We start from the raw sequence: 20,393 nt of genomic DNA on the forward strand, positions 1-20,393 counted from the left end.
CAGGACGGAAGGTACCATTCATTTGGCACCTTCATAATTTTATAATAATGTATTTTAATACATTTTCTTATTGGAAATAAGATCCAGAGCTTTTATGAATATACCACCCGACATGTAGGTTATAACACGGACCTACAGAACATGGGTTTTTAGGTCCGTGGTTACTACAGCAGTACAGTAGGGATTAAACATATTTTGAGTCAGTTATAAAGAGTTTGGTTTCAATATTATACGAAATGTTATACAGTGTGTGCGCATGCTCTTTTAATTATGTATTCGTGACATCTGGGACCAATAATACATTTTCGTTGAATTTAGATACATTTTAGCCTGGTCGTTTCCCTGAAGTTGTTTGGCCTACATGTACAGCCAGTACAATGTATTCTGGGACCAGTAATCCTACTCCCAGATGTATTGCAAAATTATATATATATAGATACACATATATAAAGGCCTTGTCACTTAATAGACTTATTAAGCTGAACATTTCATTATTATACAATCACATATAGACTAGTCAATAACATAAATGTGACCTAAGTTTCTCTGTGAATATCTATGTTTGTGCTATCAATGAGTTACATTTTTAACAGTTTAAAAAATGTGTTCGTATAAACAATACAATCAAATATTTTAATGGGGTACGTTAATTATTTTGATTTTGGAATGGAGATGACTCAATATTTCCATCCTGAAACTTCTTGCTCATTTGTCACTCGGCTATTACCTGCACAGAGAACCAGTGATTAAAAATGGCCAACTCGAAGCGAATGGTTTACGTAGGTAATGGCATTTTGTTAAATATGGGTTTTAATCTCCGTTTCGGAGATTTAAACAACTTGCATGAAGTAATTGTTAATAGAGTTACATGTTGAAATTATTGTCACTATTATATACATAATGTTGTTAAAATGAGTTGAAGATGTAACATATTTTCGCAAATATTGTTTTGCGTTTTGTGGTTACAGACCACCAACTCTGGCCAATTTATCACAATATGATCCGAATACGCAGTGTAAGATGATGGCTTTTCAAGTGTTATCCTGCTAAATTGGTAGAAATATTATAGCCAAATTTCATACGAATGTCAGTCCAATTGGACTAACCGAGTACATCTGCTCTTTAACTAAAACATACTGGTTAAAGTCACAAATCCGAACACTATAAAGAAAGTTTTTTACAATTATCTTGGGGAGTTTTTGTTGTAGAAAGTTAAAATTTCGTATGAAACATCTTTGGTTAATGTGACAACATCTGTCAAAGTACAGATTCACAACCTTATCAATTTTATGTAGAAAATCGTTCATTTTATTGACAGTTAATCACCCGTCAATTTGTGTTATGGAAGGCACAATTACTGAACACTTCAAATGCGAAAAATACATGGTCATTCAGTTAGAAAAAATATAATTAATAAGTATGCTTTATTAAATAAACACTTAGCTGCAAAGTTATTTATTATTTTGGCTGTTTTTCAAAACATGCAATTTAAATGTAAAGCGTGAATTCAATTTATTAATATCTTGAATGTAGGTCAACATAACTGCAAGACCTCAAAGATGCGCATGCACTCTCTGACATCATTCCCCTTAGTGCTACATTTTGATCTTTAAGCTTATTAGAACATCGAATGGCATTTTTATAAAAAAAATCTATGAAACATGATGAAACTTTGCAAGTGTGACCAAGGCAAGCCACTGTATTAATCTAGATCATTGAATATTTGATCACTGTAAACAAACGTGTGTTTTAACAGGTGTAAGGAATTTGTGCCCTTTTTGGCAATGTACCGTCAACCAGAACACTTTTTTTACAGATGTGAAAATAGATTTCTCGATTATGTAGCATGAATCATTTTCTGATTTTTAGCTCACCACAAAGTGCTCAAGGTGAGCTATTGTGATCGGTCTTTTCTGGCGCCCGTCTGTCCGTCCGTCCGTCCGTCCATCTGTCCTTCCGTCCGTCCGTCAACAATTGCTTAAAAAACATCTCCTCTGAAACTACCTGGCCAAATTCAATGAAACTTCACAGGAAGCTTCCTTGGGTGTCCCTCTACAAAAATACAACAAGGGGTTATGACCGTCTTCCTGTTTTGCTTTAAGAAACATCTCCTCTGAAACTACCAGTCTTAATTTAATGAAACTTTCAGGAATCTTTCTTGGGTGACCCTCTACAAAAATACAACAAGGGGTCACGATTGATCAACAACAACAGCAACAACAACAAAATGGCTTACTTCCTGTTTTGCTTTAAAAAAACATCTCTTCTGAAACTACCATTCCAAATTCAATGAAACTTTACAGGAAGCTTCTTTGGATGACCCTCTACGAAAATACAACAAGGGGTCACGATTGATCAACAACAACAACAACAACAACAAAATGGCCAACTTCCTGTTTTGCTTCAAAAAATGTTTAAAAAAAACATCTCCTCTAAAAATGCCTGACCAAATTCAATGAAACTTTACAGGAAGCTTCCTTGGGTAACCTTGTACAAAAATACAACAAGGGGTCAAGATTGATCAACAACAACAACAACAACAATCTGGTGTTAAAATCTTGATAGTTGTGTAAAGTTTACTCTTGAAGTAAGGGCAGCAAGTCTTGCTCTATGGTCTCCCTTTCTGTTGAACAGTGCATTGTCTATTTTTAGTTTTTTCTATTTTTAGTAACAAGGGATTATATGTTATATTTTTATGCAACAGGAAGTATATTGTTTTGCACATGTCGGTCTGTCAGTCAGTAGGTCGGTCCGTCTGTCGGTAGACCATTTAGCTTGTCCGAGTGATAACTCAACAATTCCTTGACGTATGGTCATCAAACTTGACATGAAGGTTGGGCCTGACCAGTAGATGACCCCTATTGATTTTAGGGCTCATCAGGTCAAAGGTAAAGGTCACAGTGACCTTTAATGGTAAAAGAATTTTAAAGCTTGTCCGAGTGATAACTCGATAAAAATTGCCTAGACCTATGGTCATCAAACTTGATATGGAAGTTGGCCCTGACCAGTAGGTGACCCCTATTGTTTTTGGGGGTCATCAAGCCAAAGGTCACAGTGACCTTGAAAGGTAAAAGGTTGTCTGAGTGATAACTCGACAATGCCTGCACCCATGGCTCTCAAACTTCACTTGGAGGCTGGGCCTGACCTGTAGATGACCCCTATTGATTTTAAGGGTCTTTGGGCCAAAGGTCAAGGTCACAGTGACCTTGAATGATAAAATGTTGTCGGAGTGATAACTCAACAATGCCTGCACCCATGGCCCTCAAACTTCACTTGGATGTTGGGCCTGACCAGTAGATGACCCCTATTGATCTTAGGGGTCAAAGGTCAAGGTCACATAGACCTTGAAAGCAAACTCGACAATTCCTGGACCTATGGTCATCAAACTTGACATGGAATTTGTGCCTGACTAGTAGATGACCCATATTGATTTTAGGTACGGTCAAAAGTCAAGGTCACAGTGACCTTGAATGTGAAAATGTTGTTCGAGTGATAACTTGACAATGTCTGCACCCATGGCCCTCAAACTTGACTTGGGGTTGCGCCTGACCTGTAGATGACCCCTTATGATTTTAGGGGTCATCTGGTCAAGGTCACAGTGACCTTGATAGTAAAAAAGCTTGTTTGTGTGATAACTCGACAATGCCTGCACCCATGGCCCTCAAACTTGACTTAGGGTTGCGCCTGACCTGTAGATGACCCCTTATGATTTTAGGGGTCATCTGGTCAAGGTCACAGTGACCTTGATTGAAAAAAAGCTCGTCTGTTTGATAAATTGACAATGCCTGCACCCATGGCCCTCAAACATGACAATTAGGTTTTTGGTGACGAGCTGATGTCTCCTATGGTTTTTGAGGTCATAAAGTCTAAGGTCATGGTCATAACACACTCTCCTCACACTTTGAATGGTCATAATCTTAAAACTGCCTCAACGGCATCCAATGTCAGTGACAAATCAACTGTCATTTCGGTCCATGCATATTTCATTCAGTTGTCCATATAATCCTGACAACATCAGGGTGCATATCCATATCGGTACCCTCTTTGCGAAATCTACTGAAACGGTACCCTCTTTGCACATGCCCTGGTCATTCTCTGCTGAAAACAAATCGGCGATGGACAACAAGCCTGTAAATGTTCATGCAACTGATGAAAGGAGGTATGTCATGTGCAAAAGAAGTATACCACGGAACACTAGAATGTTATAGCTATGCCTTATTTAGTAATGTGTCCATTTATAATTACTGCAACTCCACAATAAGCTACACAATATTGATATGCTATTCTTTGCTATTGATTGTTTATATCACAGGTACCCTCTCTCCCGGGTACCCTTGTAGCAATGTATCGAGTTAAGTAACATGTTTTTACTTTGTTATCGTTTTTTTGCGTTGATCGTTTAATATGTGACAGGGAACACCGATATATATATATATATGTATATATATATATATATATATACATATATATATATATATATATATATATATATATATATATATATATATATATATATATATATATATATAAATAGGATCAAAATTAAAAAGTCAAACATTCTCCATTGCTTTACAAAATGAGAGAGAGGGTACCTGTGATATAAACCATCAATAGCAAAGAGGTATCCCGTGCAGCTGCAAAACAGAAAGTAGGGTGTTTTTATGAATTTACCACATATTTTAGACTGTTAATTGCCATTTGTATGAATATGATATATAAATGAATACATGTAATATGTATAGGGTGTACATAATCAAACCAGTGGTTCATTTAAGCCCGCAGAACATGCAGAGGCGGTGGGCGAGGCAAGACATATCAATAATGTGTAGCTTATTGTGGAGTTGCAGTAATTGAAAAATGGACACATTACTAAATAAGGCATAGCTATAACATTCTAGTGTTCCGTGGTATACTTCTTTTGCACATGACATACCTCCTTTCATCAGTTGAATGAGCATTTACTGGCTTGTTGTCCATCGCCGATTTGTTTTCAGCAGAGAATAACCGGGGCATGTGCAAAGAGGGTACCATTTCAGTAGATTTCGCAAAGAGGGTACCGATATTGATATGCACCGTGAACATGGCGATCGGGGGGCATAGTGTTTGACAAACATCTCTTTTATTTAATTCTTCAAATTAGTCACTTTTAAGGTAATAATTGTGTGTTTTTTCATAGGTTTATATGTTAGAAAATATTATATCTCTTTATTTTCTAGAAGAATTTCATAACTACTCAATGATGAATTAAATGATCAGACTTTTCCATTGAATTACATTGTACAAGTCATGTAGACCATTTATTGTAGAATCTTATCTTTTTCCTGGTTAGTGAATACACCTTATATAAACAATACTGTAACCCACTCACATAGATGGGAAGCCATGCTGTGTTGGATTAAAATTGAGACAATGTTACTGTAGGCTCTTCATAAGTATATCAAATCCGCATAATTTATAGTAGTTATATATTTTATTAGATGGTGCGCTGTTCTTCGTTCCTGTGTCTTACACAATTGCTTGTGAAAAATCAAATTATGCCTCTGGGGTCAAAACTCGCTATGCGGTTTTCTGTGGACTCGAAAATCTTCTTGTTTTACACCCCTAGGCCGAACCTTTAATAATTTGTTATGAGCATCATATAGTGGTCCTCTACCAAGATTGTGCAAATTACGCCCCTTGGGTCAAATTCGGTCCCACCCTTTTTGACCTACTGTCTTATTTTTGAAACTACAGCGAAGAAATTTTGACCATGTTCACAATTCTGTAAACAAATAACAATGGGCGTTTTTGTTGGTGATAAACTGGTTTCGGTTTTATTTCGGTTTAACAAACTGTGTATTTGTTGTTTCATCGGGTTCATCAACTCATTCCATCCGAAAACTAGTTTTAAGACGATAATTGGGGGTAAAAAAGTGCGTCCTAATTGCATGATATAATACGTTAAATGAAAAAGGTACTATTATTAAGTGTGTGTTGATATATCAGTTTGTATGCTCCAAACAAGTTGTTGAAACTGTTCACAAAAACATGTATTAATTTTGTTACATCAAGCAAAATTATCAAAACCGGTTTCGAATCTGCTGAAACCATTGAAACCAAACTTAAACTGCCAAATGTTGTTGTTAGATGACCTTGACTGTGACTGCCTACTTTCTTATTTATGAATAAGCAATGATATTTGGATCGTGTGTAGAGTTTTGAAAACAAATATCGATATTGTCTTCGGATGACCTTGACTGTGACTTTTTGACCTACTTCCTTTTTTTTAAGGTGCAGCAATAACATATTGACCATGTGTACAGTTTTGAAAACAAATATCAATGCTGTGGATTACCTTTATTGTACCTTTTTGACATCTTATTTTTAAAGCAACAGTTTTGAAATTTGTATCATATGTACAGCTTTGAGAACAAATATCAAGCTATATTGATTACAAACGTTAAACTCTTAATCAGGTGAGCAATTTAGGGCCATCATGGCCCTCTTGTTTTAAATACAGAAATTGGACCCCAAGCAGATTTTTGTGGTAGATTTAAAAGTGTAAAAAAAAAGATTTAAGTGTATTTAAAAAACTTAATAACATCCTCATATTTTATATTTCTATTTTTAAAGCATTACTGCTCATCTTAAAGAATAATTTGAACTCCCAATTTTAGTCAAAATGTCTTTTTTCTGATCTGTAAGGCTCTGGCCCAGGGGACATTCATGAGGGTGATTCAGGCAATAACTGTTAATTGCCTTCACTGTTTTATTACATCAAAGAGAAGTTGCAACAGGGATACAAAACAAAAAGTTTGCGAGCATTTTGTAAACGCTCGCCATACTGAATGCACTGCTGGAAGCGACCAAAACAATGAGTTTAACAATCTCAGTATCTTCAATTTATGAACTGTTCACAAACAAGTTAATAATGCAAACAATATTTAAAAACGTTTATCAAGCAGAATGCATTGAGATTTGGAGGTCAGAGTGAATCCACTAGACAATTATTTTAAAAGGTTTAATGAAATAAATAAACAATTAGACACCATTTGTAATTTTGGGAGATTTTGTCTGAAGGTTAATTGTGTAAGAGAGGGACCACCTTTCTTAAAATGAACTCAATGACTATTTACATGAAAGAAAAGTGAAAACCACTATGATCGCTTTCTTGTCGCAGACATGACATTGTTAGCGACGATTTATCAAATGTACTGCAGAAAAAATACAACTACAGTATAAAAAAGTAATCTGGTTTTAGTTGGGGGGGGGGGGGGGGGGGGGTGAACCCACACCGGTTAAGTGAAGACAAAAAAAATAAACAACTTAACCATTTATAGGCCACCGGGACTTATAAAAGTGATGGATAATTTGACCTCTTAGCAATACATTGATAACACCACATGCTAATGTCAATCAACCAATCATGCAACTAAAGCTAAAGAAAATTGGGGTCTTTAAAGATTATATTTGAGCAAATATCAACATTTGCGGAAGGTTTCCAACCTTTGGTATCTTATTTTTAACACTCCTAATGATTTGCCACACTTTATTTCATCAAACAAAAAAATGAATTTTACAAAAACAAGACCGAGTTCCTTTAAAATCAAATGAATTGATTCACTCATAGGTATGAAATTGTTTATCCCTAACTATTGCACCTTACCTCAAACATATAGGGGCCCACCCAAATTGTATAAGTTGCCTTTTGAAAGAATTTAGTACTTACTGGTACAATATGTTATTTTCTCCAATCTCAGCATTGCATAGTATTTATTGGACATTGTTACCATACACACATCAACAGTTCGCAGCATGACACATTAGATACTATTAAAGTATCATTTGATTTTCTATTTATTTCCGTGATAAAAATAAAAATTGAGTTGAGTGATCCGGTCACCTAGTTGATCTCTTGGCAAAATAATTGAGAAACGTGTTCTATTAAATGTTTTTTTTTGTTTTTTTTTCTGGGCTTACTGGGTACCGGGCACTGAAAATTTGAACTTTTACCATCTGATGTGTTGCAATTTTTGCAAGTTGACCATGTTTTAGGGTAGATAAAAACAATCTCAGCTTTTATAGAATAGCAAATTAGTAGGAAGCGTGGTTAAAGGGTGGTATTTTTTGTTAGTGTTTAGGTTTGATTTAGATTAGGATTAAAGTTCTGGAAAAAAAGACATAGAATCAAAATCAGCTCTGCAGTCTCTGCAATTGACAATATATGTATAAGTACATTAGGGTTTTTGGCGTATTGTTGTAGCCTTGATCTAAGTACATACTGATAGGCTGTTCTGATTTATCTGTTCCTGTCCAAAACATATTTAGCTGCAAGCAGTATAATTCTGCCTGGAAGATATGGCTGATTAATATGACAAAGATTAGTCTAAATCAGTCCACAGGAAAACCATTATTTTACTTACTGCCTTTTACGTGTCTATTTGTCTTTGCAATTAGCTTTAGGCATCAATTGGCATTTTGAAAGGAGACATTTATTTGGGTCATTTGCTGGTTTCATTATGCTACAGAATGAGAAATAAAATCGGGTTAATTTGAACAGTCTTGGTATAAATTCGAAATAAAGGATTTTACGTCATTGCACTGGTGTGAGTTATTAAGTTAAGCCTTATAAGACGAGGCTTTTTTAGAGACATTTGATTGCATTGCTCTACTGGAATGTTTCTGGTGGTCATTTCAACAATTATCCCAGGAGCAAGCTGATAGGAGAAATTTTCAACACTGCAGTACTACTGTTGAAAATCTTCCTAGATACCAAATCACACCCTGGATTCTTCACCATGTCTTTTTTTCCATACAATTAATTACAATTTATATAACAATTTATTGTTGATTACAGTACAATAACAATAACTCCTTTATGTATGGTTTCAGAGTTAAAGTCCATGATGTTTTTCATGAACAATGGCAGAAATGTTGTCGAGAAATTATTGGAAGAAAACTGAATATGACGAAAATATAAGAATTGTGCTCAATAAAAGAACCATAATTAATAATATCATTTACTGACAATTTGTGAAGTAACCTCCCTTTGTTATTTGTACTTATAGGAGGCATATCTGAAGAAGTTGGTGAGAAGGTTTTACATGCAGCCTTCATACCATTTGGGGACATCACGGACATCAATATTCCCCTTGACTACGAAACTGGTTGGTCTCCTTCAAATGAAACCATGATTAGTTCTCCCTTTCCCAATTCACATTTGATATCACTTTTATACTCATAAAACATATATAATTTAAAATACTGATTCACTTCCGTTTATAAATTATTTTTCCTTGATAGATCATTTTTATCTTGTCTATTTTTTAAAGAAATATATAAACATAGAAATTTAGTCATAGCTTATGTGATTTTACTTCAAATTTATGTCATAATTGTAAGCTTTAACTAAAAAACATTCATGACCATATGCACACATGAAGCAAGTACCATCAAAACAGTTCATTGGGTCTTATGTCCTTTGGCACTACTTGCTCTGAGCCTGTTAACTTTTCTGTTAAAATGGATTTGACAATCGATTTGTACTTCTGGCATACAGTGCCTTACTTTTTAGAGTGGATGTCTTAGATGGTTTTGGTAAAAGTGTCTAATTAAAGTGTCTGTCAGTCCGATACTGGATACTGCTTTAATGGTGGACATCCTCTTTCAGAAATTATCTTGAAATGTCATGTTTAATTGCCGTGTTTTGAAGTGTTCCGTTGCACTGTACACTTCAGTTCAGCATCAGTCACCGTACATTTTGTGTTTGTATGATGTTTAATGTATATACCCTCACCTCTTGTGTTTGTACGATGTTTAATGTATATACCCTCACCTCTTGTGTTTGTATGATGTTTAATGTATATACCCTCACCTCTTGTGTTTGTATGATGTTTAATGTATATACCCTCACCTCTTGTGTTTGTACGATGTTTAATGTATATACCCTCACCTCTTGTGTTTGTATGATGTTTAATGTATATACCCTCACCTCTTGTGTTTGTATGATGTTTAATGTATATACCCTCACCTCTTGTGTTTGTATGATGTTCAATGTATATACCCTCACCTCTTGTGTTTGTATGATGTTTAATGTATATACCCTCACCTCTTGTGTTTGTATGATGTTTAATGTATATACCCTCACCTTTTTACTACAATTGATGTATAAATAAAAAAAAAATGTAGGGTATAGTATTCAGTTAGATTGTGTATTGCATGTGTGTGGTGTTCTAATGTAATTGCAAAGTACCAAAGAACATATGTACAAATGTAATCTTGACAAAAACAGCTTGAGAACATATCATCTGGAGTTTTTTTAACCAAGTTGAGCTGTCTTATATTGTTATTTATATTATCTTGTAGGCTAAAACCAGCTTTTAAAGTGTCATATATATTTGCTTTTATTTTGCAGAAAAACACAGGGGATTTGCATTTGTGGAATTTGAGCTGGCAGAGGTAATGTCTAATATCTTTTAGGCAAGATTTATTCAGTTACTCTCACTTTTTAATTAAAGCTGTATTACAGACCAGTTCCTTTTATGCCTCCTTTAAAGGGAATAGACACCAGATGGTCACAAAATTGGCAAATACAGTATTTCCAGAAAACATTCCTAAAATTGTTCATACATACATATGAGGCAAATAAAACATCACTTTACACGATTAAAAGACTATTTTGTCACTGTCTCAGCTGAGTTTTCCTGTTTATAGTGTGCAAATTAAGCATGTGAAAGTCATGTGATTAGTTCAGATGCATATAATGACGTTATTTTTAAATTTTGGAATTTATGTGCTAGAAAACCCACTCAATTGTGAATTGGAAAAATACACACAAACTGCGAAATATACATTTGTTCCCTTGGAAGCATTTTGATATCAATTTCATGTAAGTTTTTGACATTTTTCTTTTTTTCTTGCAAATGTTTCATCTAGAGTCTAGTGCCTTTAACAAAGAGGTGGCATGATTGCTTTGTACATATCAGTAAGGTCATTTGGTAGCTTGCTGGTCTGTGGGCTGGTCAGATAGTTGGTGACAGTTGAACACATCTGGGCCCTCACATTGACAAGAGAACAGATTCCGTTTGGGTCATATAACTTAGTGACACTCTTATTCAAAATCAATACATACACATGTATAGCAAACATCAATTTTTAGTGATACACCCTCAACTACTTACTAAATAATGCATTTATGGAAAATATTAAGCACTATTAACAATATTATAACTGTGTATTAAATAGCTGAAAACGAAAAAATATTAAATAATTGGTGAATGCTAAAAGATTTACTGCAATTAACTGTGGTCTCATAAGGTAGCAATACTGTGTTGTATGCACATTTCATTTAAATCAAATTTGGTATTCTTCATGGGCATCATTGTTTTTGACATTTTTTTTATCCTTTTTGGTAATATTGAAACAATTGTATTAAATTTGTTAAATCTTATTTGGGAGGAATAAGTAAAGATGCAGATTGAAGTCTGGTGTTTCGAATTTGAATAGCTTTCCAGTCTATGATTGTACTGTTTTAAAGATTACCCATTCTCTTTCTATGATTTTTGTACAACATAATGTTCTAGTTTTCTCAATTGCTCTGCGGCTTTCAGCTTTTGTTCTTTATGTCAAATTAGCAATTCATGTAATAGTTGCTTTTGACCTGAAGTTATTCAATTATGTTGGTCCGTGTATATGAATACTAGTCTTGATATATATTGTGTTATATACCATACTTGTGTATCATGTATGTTCTGCTCTTCATGTATTGGAGGAAAATAAAAGTTTATCTATACATAGTTTTCCAGTTGGTTACCATATATATTCTTCAGTCAGTAGGTCAAAGATCAAGGTCACAGTCAATATGATTTAGTTCGAACATTTTGTTACAAATTGCACTTTGTCTTGTGAAAACCACCTATGATTTTGCATCTGGAGTTTAAAGTTCTAAATACTTTACCAGCTTGGCCTTTAAAATGTCAAAAAAGAACATGTTTAACAGTTTCCAGTTTATTTAATGTTTATCCATTGGGAAAAATGTAAAACAAGCTGATCACTCCTGGCCTGACCTGAGGTCTGGAATATTAACCTAAGAGAATTGCACATGACATGTTTGTTAAATATATGTTGTGAAAATGTATCAAAAGTTGAATATGACATTGGGCTTACTTTTGTCAAAAGAATTCTACAGTCATTTTTTGCATTTTATACTTAGCAAAATTTCACCTTGTTTCAGGATGCGGCAGCTGCTATTGACAACATGGTAAAGTTCTTTCCAATCCTTATTTTTGGAGAATTGAATTTCAATGCTCCAAGATAAATTTATTGATAAATATGTTAGACTTAACTGGCATCTTGTATTTTATAAATCAGTGTAAATACTTAACTTATTCATTAATCATGGGGCTATTTGTTCAGAACTTTGTTAAAGTTAACAACCTTGTTACGTCGTCATTGTTAACTTTCAAATCTTTATTATTCTGGAATTAAGGTGGGCACATCTGCAATATTTCTAACAAAGTTTGAGACACCTGTTTCAGCTTTACAAGTTTTATTTAAATATATGAATATGTAATAAAATATTTCACCTTAAATGTTGACAACAATGTCATCAATCAGGTTGACATTAACAAAGTTCTGAGCAATCCAGCCATTAATGTTTGGTGAAAAAATGAGGAAAACAAAAACGACAAAGCAATGGATGTCTTTTATAAATAATTTATAGACAGGAGCGTATCATATCTGATAAAAGAAATGCTGTAAGGAAAGCATTGCATGTTGGGAAATGGTCTTCTGTAATTTTCTTACAGGATCAATTCTAGGCTGTAAGATGGCTTGCTAATTTAAAAATAAAAGCATTTTTAATCACATTGAATCACCATTTGAGATAAGCTAATTTCATTTTGTTGTTGTTTTTACAATGATAGATTGCACATTGTTACGCAGAAAGGCATTTATTGTTAGGCCTTCTGATACTAAGGTTGAATGCACTTTTAGAATGATGCAGAGCTGTTTGGTAAAACTGTCAGATGCAACCTTGCAAAGCCGATGAAAGTAAAGGAGGGACATGCCAAAGCTGGTAAGGAGTGTGAATTATGAACAATTTCTGACTTAAATTGTTCACTGTACAAACGAGGTTGTCATTATATTTAGCTATTGGCAAAAATGTTGAATATTGATGCCTGGTGAGCCCATATAATGTTGGTATCATTTGGAAGGTATTGTTTGCTGATTACTAATATGTTGACTGTTAAACGACTAAAAAAACATCATAGGGAAAGTAATTGCGGTTTGTATTTGAATAGAATAGAATTCTTTCAAAATATTCCTTAAAGATATGGGTTCACCAGACATCCAAACTTTACATAATTGGCTAGTGGATACTTTTAATTTGTACTGTTATGTTATGTAATTAATAATGGCTGTTTAATAGTGTGTGTTCTTTCAACAAAACAGAAAAGCCCCTTGATCAAGTACTGGCTGCTCTTACATTTGAGTGGTTGTGCCAATGCAGTTATTTACAGGTTAACACTTATATTGAAAAATCACCACATTATTGACAATAATGAATGAATAAGACAGGAATATGGGGACAATGTCTTGCAAAACCTTGGCCTTACATCCAAGATTTTCACATGAAATTTGCTACACATTTCCAGTTTACAGGTGTGTTGTCCCATCGCTGGCTTAAATAGGTAACAAGTTTTAGCCAGTTTACAGGTGTGTTGTCCCATCGCTGGCTTAAATAGGTAACAAGTTTTAGCCAGTTTACAGGTGTGTTGTCCCATCGCTGGCTTAAATAGGTAACAAGTTTTAGCCAGTTTACAGGTGTGTTGTCCCATCGCTGGCTTAAATAGGTAACAAGTTTTAGCCAGTTTACAGGTGTGTTGTCCCATCGCTGGCTTAAATAGGTAACAAGTTTTAGCCAGTTTACAGGTGTGTTGTCCCATCGCTGGCTTAAATAGGTAACAAGTTTTAGCCAGTTTACAGGTGTGTTGTCCCATCGCTGGCTTAAATAGGTAACAAGTTTTAGCCAGTTTACAGGTGTGTTGTCCCATCGCTGGCTTAAATAGGTAACAAGTTTTAGCCAGTTTACAGGTGTGTTGTCCCATCGCTGGCTTAAATAGGTAACAAGTTTTAGCCAGTTTACAGGTGTGTTGTCCCATCGCTGGCTTAAATAGGTAACAAGTTTTAGCCAGTTTACAGGTGTGTTGTCCCATCGCTGGCTTAAATAGGTAACAAGTTTTAGCCAGTTTACAGGTGTGTTGTCCCATCGCTGGCTTAAATAGGTAACAAGTTTTAGCCAGTTTACAGGTGTGTTGTCCCATCGCTGGCTTAAATAGGTAACAAGTTTTAGCCAGTTTACAGGTGTGTTGTCCCATCGCTGGCTTAAATAGGTAACAAGTTTTAGCCAGTTTACAGGTGTGTTGTCCCATCGCTGGCTTAAATAGGTAACAAGTTTTAGCCAGTTTACAGGTGTGTTGTCCCATCGCTGGCTTAAATAGGTAACAAGTTTTAGCCTTAAAAATGTTTAAGTGGAACCAAACGAACACTGACAAGTGTTGCAGTTTGCCCATGTGCATACATATAGGTCAGATGATATCTTAACTATGTTAAACTGTGTTACAGTGTGGTCAGATGATACCTGGTTGCAGCAACACGCTGGGGAAACGGTGAAGGAGGTCGAGGCGGAGGACACGGGTGAGAAACGTGCCGCTGACACGGACACGGTGAGCACATGGACATCTTTTCCAATGAATTTTGAAGTTCCATATTTGCTCATATCAGGTCCATAGTTTCTGGGATTTTTCTGGAACCATAAGAGCTGAGGACAATTTACCATCAAAATACTGATAGTTTCATTACATAAACTGTTTGTCCTATACAGTGCTCCTTATTTAACCATAGTTTGGAACTATAGTAATGTTGCACACTTAATAAACAACTTGTTGTACTTATATTGGTAAGCAGAGACCAGTGTTTACCTATGACCATTGAATCTGACAAACATTTGAAGTTGGATATTACCATCTATACAGATCTAGGAGCTTATATTACATACTTCAACCAGTTCACTAAAATTCTGATTTCTTTGCACATTTCATAATCAGATAGTCAACACTGTAATACTGAGACCAAATTCTCGAGCAATCTTTGGAGCCTTTATTACAGGCTCAGAACACTATTTTTGTTTTAAAAACATGGGAGGGGGGATTTAATCCCCTTCCTTATGGTTTTTGAATTTCTGAGAAGTAGGCACTGCATCACATAAGACAGAAGACACATTACGGAATGAAATTCGCTTGTTGAATAATGTTTGCAGAAAATTTCAGTAATGTAATATCCTCAAGGGGCAATATTTGCATACTGGAACAGAAATGAGTTAGGTCATTATTCATTATACGGATAATTTTTACAGAGATAATGGGGAAAGAGTTGGGTGATCGTGTAGTGTGGCGATGGTAAATTATTCATTTACTGTTGGATTCAAGTGATAATTGTTTTTGTAATGTATTTCTCAGCTTGCTTCAGAAAGATATTTTCTGCTTGATTGCTATAAAGCCTTGGAGAATTGTCAATATTTCCTATTAGTCCATTTCATTATGTTGTAAATCATTTCTTTGAATATCATACCTTCCATTAACTGAGGCATTCTTTGCAAGGTGGTAGGTTTTAAGTATAAATGTTAATTGATATTGCTGAGATATTTATGTGATCTTAAAGAAATGGTCTGAATTATATTAAGCTTGTCTGTTTTTATTAGAATCATATTATTTTACCGCCCTTGTGTCATTTACTCCATGTAGGTACTGGGGTATCGTTATACTGCCCTTGTGCCATTTACTCCGTGTAGGTACTGGGGTATTGTTATACCGCCCTTGTGTCATTTACTCCGTGTTGGTACTGGGGTATTGTTATACCGCCCTTGTGTCATTTACTCCGTGTTGGTACTGGGGTATTGTTATACTGCCCTTGTGCCATTTACTCCGTGTTGGTACTGGGGTATTGTTATACTGCCCTTGTGCCATTTACTCCGTGTAGGTACTGGGGTATTGTTATACTGCCCTTGTGCCATTTACTCCGTGTTGGTACTGGGGTATTGTTATACTGCCCTTGTGCCATTTACTCCGTGTTGGTACTGGGGTATTGTTATACTGCCCTTGTGCCATTTACTCCGTGTTGGTACTGGGGTATTGTTATACCGCCCTTGTGCCATTTACTCCGTGTAGGTACTGGGGTATTGTTATACCGCCCTTGTGCCATTTACTCCGTGTTGGTACTGGGGTATTGTTATACCGCCCTTGTGCCATTTACTCCGTGTTGGTACTGGGGTATTGTTATACTGCCCTTGTGCCATTTACTCCGTGTAGGTACTGGGGTATTGTTATACTGCCCTTGTGTCAATTACTCCGTGTTGGTACTGGGGTATTGTTATACTGCCCTTGTGCCATTTACTCCGTGTTGGTACTGGGGTATTGTTATACTGCCCTTGTGCCATTTACTCCGTGTTGGTACTGGGGTATTGTTATACTGCCCTTGTGCCATTTACTCCGTGTTGGTACTGGGGTATTGTTATACTGCCCTTGTGCCATTTACTCCGTGTTGGTACTGGGGTATTGTTATACTGCCATTGTGCCATTTACTCCGTGTAGGTACTGGGGTATTGTTATACTGCCCTTGTGCCATTTACTCCGTGTTGGTACTGGGGTATTGTTATACTGCCCTTGTGCCATTTACTCCGTGTAGGTACTGGGGTATTGTTATACTGCCCTTGTGCCATTTACTCCGTGTTGGTACTGGGGTATTGTTATACTGCCCTTGCGTCATTTACTCCATGTTGGTACTGGGGTATCGTTATACTGCCCTTGCGTCATTTACTCCATGTTGGTACTGGGGTGGGGTATTGTTATACGGCCCTTGTGTCATTTACTCTATGTTGGTACTGGGGTATTGTTATACTGCCCTTGTGCCATTTACCGGATGTTGGTACTGGGATATTGTTATACGGCTTTTGTGTCATTTACCGGATGTTGGTACTGGGGTATTGTGATACGGCCCTTGTGTCATTTACCAGATGTTGGTACTGGGATATTGTTATACGGCCCTTGTGTCATTTACCGGATGTTGGTACTGGGGTATTGTTATACTGCCCTTGTGTCATTTACTCCATGTTGGTACTGGTGTATTGTTTTACTGCCCCTGTGTCATTTACTCCGTGTAGGTTTACTGCTTGTGGTTGCTCTGCTTGTGGTGCTCTGCTTGCAGTTGCTCTGCTTGTGTTGCCATGCTTGTGGTTGCTCTGCTTGTAGTGCTGTGCTTGTGGTTGCTCTGCTTGTGGTGCACTGCTTTTGGTGCTTTGCTTGAGGTTGCTCTGCTTGTGGTTGCTTGTTGTATTTTCCTTGTGTTGCTCTGCTTGTGGTTGCTCTGATTTTGGTGCTGTGCTTGTGGTGCTCTGCTTGTGGTTGCTCTGCTTGTGGTGCTCTGCTTGTGGTTCTCTGCTTGTGGTTGCTCTGCTTGTGGTTGCTCTGCTTGTGGTACTCTGCTTGTGGTTGCTCTGCTTGTGGTGCTCCGCTTGTAGTTGCTCTACTAGTGGTGCTCTGCTTGTGGTTGCTCTGCTTGTGGTGCTCTGCTTGCGGGTGCTCTGCTTGTGGTGCTTTGCTTGTGGTTGCTCTGTGTGTGGTTGCTCTGCTTGTGGTGCTCTGAATGTGGTTGCTCTGCTTGTGGTTGCTCTGCGTGTGGTTGCTCTGCTTGTGGTGCTCTGAATGTGGTTGCTTTGCATGTGGTGCTCTGCTTGTGGTGCTTTGCTTGTGGTTGCTCTGCTTGTGGTTGCTTGTTGTTTTTTCCTTGTGGTTGCTCTGCTTGTTGTGCTCTGCTTGTGGTGCTCTGCTTATGGTTGCTCTGCTTGTGGTGCTCTGCTTTTGGTTGCTCTGCTTGTGGTAGCTCTGCTTGTGGTGCTCTGTTTGTAGTTGCTCTACTAGTGGTGCTCTGCTTGTGGTTGCTCTGCTTGTGGTGCTCTGCTTGTGGTGCTCTGCTTGTGGTTGCTCTGCTTGTGGTGCACTGCTTTTGGTGCTTTGCTTGAGGTTGCTCTGCTTGTGGTTGCTTGTTGTATTTTCCTTGTGTTGCTCTGCTTGTAGTTGCTCTGCTTGTGGTGCTCTGCTTGTGGTTGCTCTGCTTGCGGGTGCTCTGATTGTGGTGCTCTGCTTGTGGTAGCTCTGCTTGTGGTTGCTCTGCTTGTGGGGCTCTGCTTGTTGTGCTCTGCTTGTGGTTGCTCTGCTTGTGGTGCTCTGCTTGTGGTTGCTCTGCTTGTGGTGCTCTGCTTGTGGTTGCTCTGCTTGTGGTGCTCTGCTTGTAGTTGCTCTGCTTGTTGTGCTCTGCTTGTGGTTGCTCTGCTTGTGGTTGCTCTGCTTGTGGTGCTCCGCTTGTGGTTGCTCCGCTTGTGGTTGCTGGCTTTTGGTTGCTCTGCTTGTGGTTGCTCTGTTTGTGGTTGCTCTGCTTGTGGTTGCACTGCTTGTTTTGCTCTGCTTGTGGTTGCTCTGCTTGTGGTGCTCTGCTTGTGGTGCTCTGCTTGTGGTTGCTCTGCTTGTGGTTGCTCTGCTTGTGGTTGCTCTTCATTGGTGTTTATTATCTAACAGCATGTAACCCTGAGTAATCAATTTTGAAATGGAGTTATATGCCCTTAGGCCAATATAACTTAATTGCTTGATTTTCATCCAAATTTATTTGTTTAAATGAGGGCGTACATAACATTATATTTTTCTTAGATGACTGTTTCTTTGTTGAATATGTGTTCATGGTCTTTCTTATTGTATAAGTGACCACATGTGTTTCTAGACAAACTACGAACACCATCGTAACAATTATCCTTTTATACATGTGAATGTTTACATCAACACCAGCTGGTATGAATAAACGTCCTTGTGCGCCAGTACCAAAATGATAAGCAAATTCAGGCCCTAGTAAATAAAATATAAGGGGCAGCACAAAAAGAGGGGGCGGGCAGGGATACAAATCTAGCAATAAAATCATAGTTGCCTTAGGACTAGAATACAAAGCCTCGTTGGCCACCAGATTTGGCTGTTATTATAACTGTATAATCAATTTATAAAATTTCAGGCCAGAAAGCATATTTTCCCATCGTAAATTTTGTAATACTGGCACCAGGATTCTTGTCCTTATGTGTTTAATGGTACAAAAATATAGTTACCAATATGTTCTGTTGATATTTGTAAGTTATGATTTATTTATGCCATTTCTATTGTTTCATTTCAAAGACATCAGAGCCAGCCCCAAAGAGGTCAAAGGGTAGTTCACAGGTTTTCCTTGATATAAAGATTGGAAGCAAGCAGAGTGGCAGAATCGTCATACAACTCAGGCCAGATGTTGTCCCCAAAACTGCAGGTTTGTATGGATTTATTTTGTTTAAAATTGGCGTAATGTTAAATGAATTTATCACCACCTATGGTTGTGCTCTGATGAACTTGACTGTCACCTTTTGACATACTTTCTTATTTTTGAAGCTACTGCAATGAAATTTGGACCATGGTTTTGTATACAGTAAAGTTTGTTATTAGATATTAACGACATCCTTAGATGACCTTGACATTTTGACCTACATTCTTATTTTTGAAGCTCAAGCTATGAAATTTGGACCATGTGTACAAGTTTGTAAACTGATATCAATGTTATCCTTGGATGACCTTGAATTTGACCTTTTGACTTACATTCTTATCTTTGAAGATACAGTAATGAAATTTGGACCATGTGTACAGTTGTGAAAACAAATATTAATGCTGTGCTTGGATGACCTTGATTGTGACCTTTTTACCTACTTTCATATTTTGAAGCCACTGCAATGAAATTTGGACCATGAGTACAGTTTAGCAAACAATATCAATATTGACAGTGACAGGTGACCTTTTGACCTACTTTCTTGAAGCTATAGCTTTGAAATTTGGACCATGTGTACAGTTTTAAGAACAAATATCAAGCTTACGAATTTGTTGTGTAGCATTGTCAGATGTTTCACTACCAAGATTGTTGGATTCAAAATTGACCCCACCACTAGGATCACCTGTGTAACTTAGAGATATAAAGGGAAAAAAACTAAGATGTTATTTTTTGTTGTGTAACATTGTATAGTGGTAACAAAGGTCAAAAACTTTAACGCATGTGAGTGATTTTAAGGTCATCTATTTAAAATATGCACTTTGAGATGATTTTTTTTATAATGTACATCTCTTTTAATTTGACAATCCAAGAAAATAAGTTAAAGTTTTACATTTGATATTATATGAATCCAAGCCTTTTTCTGAAAGAATAACACAATAAGTAACTGCCGTGAGTTAAACTACAAATGTAAATTTCAACAAATAAGAAACCTTGATAAAATGTAGTTAATCATATTTTTTGGTTGCATA

At 36.6% G+C, this 20,393-nt stretch overlaps 1 protein-coding gene across 1 annotated transcript in view; it reads left to right on the plus strand.

Moving 5' to 3' along the window:
• Positions 1-716: 716 nt before the first annotated feature.
• Positions 717-20,393, plus strand: part of LOC128213975 (peptidyl-prolyl cis-trans isomerase E-like) — a 33,016-nt gene continuing 13,339 nt past the window's right edge. Inside the window, exons 1-7 of the mRNA XM_052920123.1 lie at positions 717-783; positions 9,048-9,146; positions 10,394-10,437; positions 12,212-12,238; positions 12,973-13,054; positions 14,605-14,705; positions 19,248-19,374. Coding sequence (XP_052776083.1) covers positions 753-783; positions 9,048-9,146; positions 10,394-10,437; positions 12,212-12,238; positions 12,973-13,054; positions 14,605-14,705; positions 19,248-19,374 — 511 coding nt within the window. The 5' untranslated portion in view covers positions 717-752. The remainder of the gene's footprint in view (positions 784-9,047; positions 9,147-10,393; positions 10,438-12,211; positions 12,239-12,972; positions 13,055-14,604; positions 14,706-19,247; positions 19,375-20,393) is intronic.

This window comes from Mya arenaria, chromosome 13 (genome assembly GCF_026914265.1).
Source record: "Mya arenaria isolate MELC-2E11 chromosome 13, ASM2691426v1".
NCBI lineage: Eukaryota > Metazoa > Mollusca > Bivalvia > Myida > Myidae > Mya > Mya arenaria.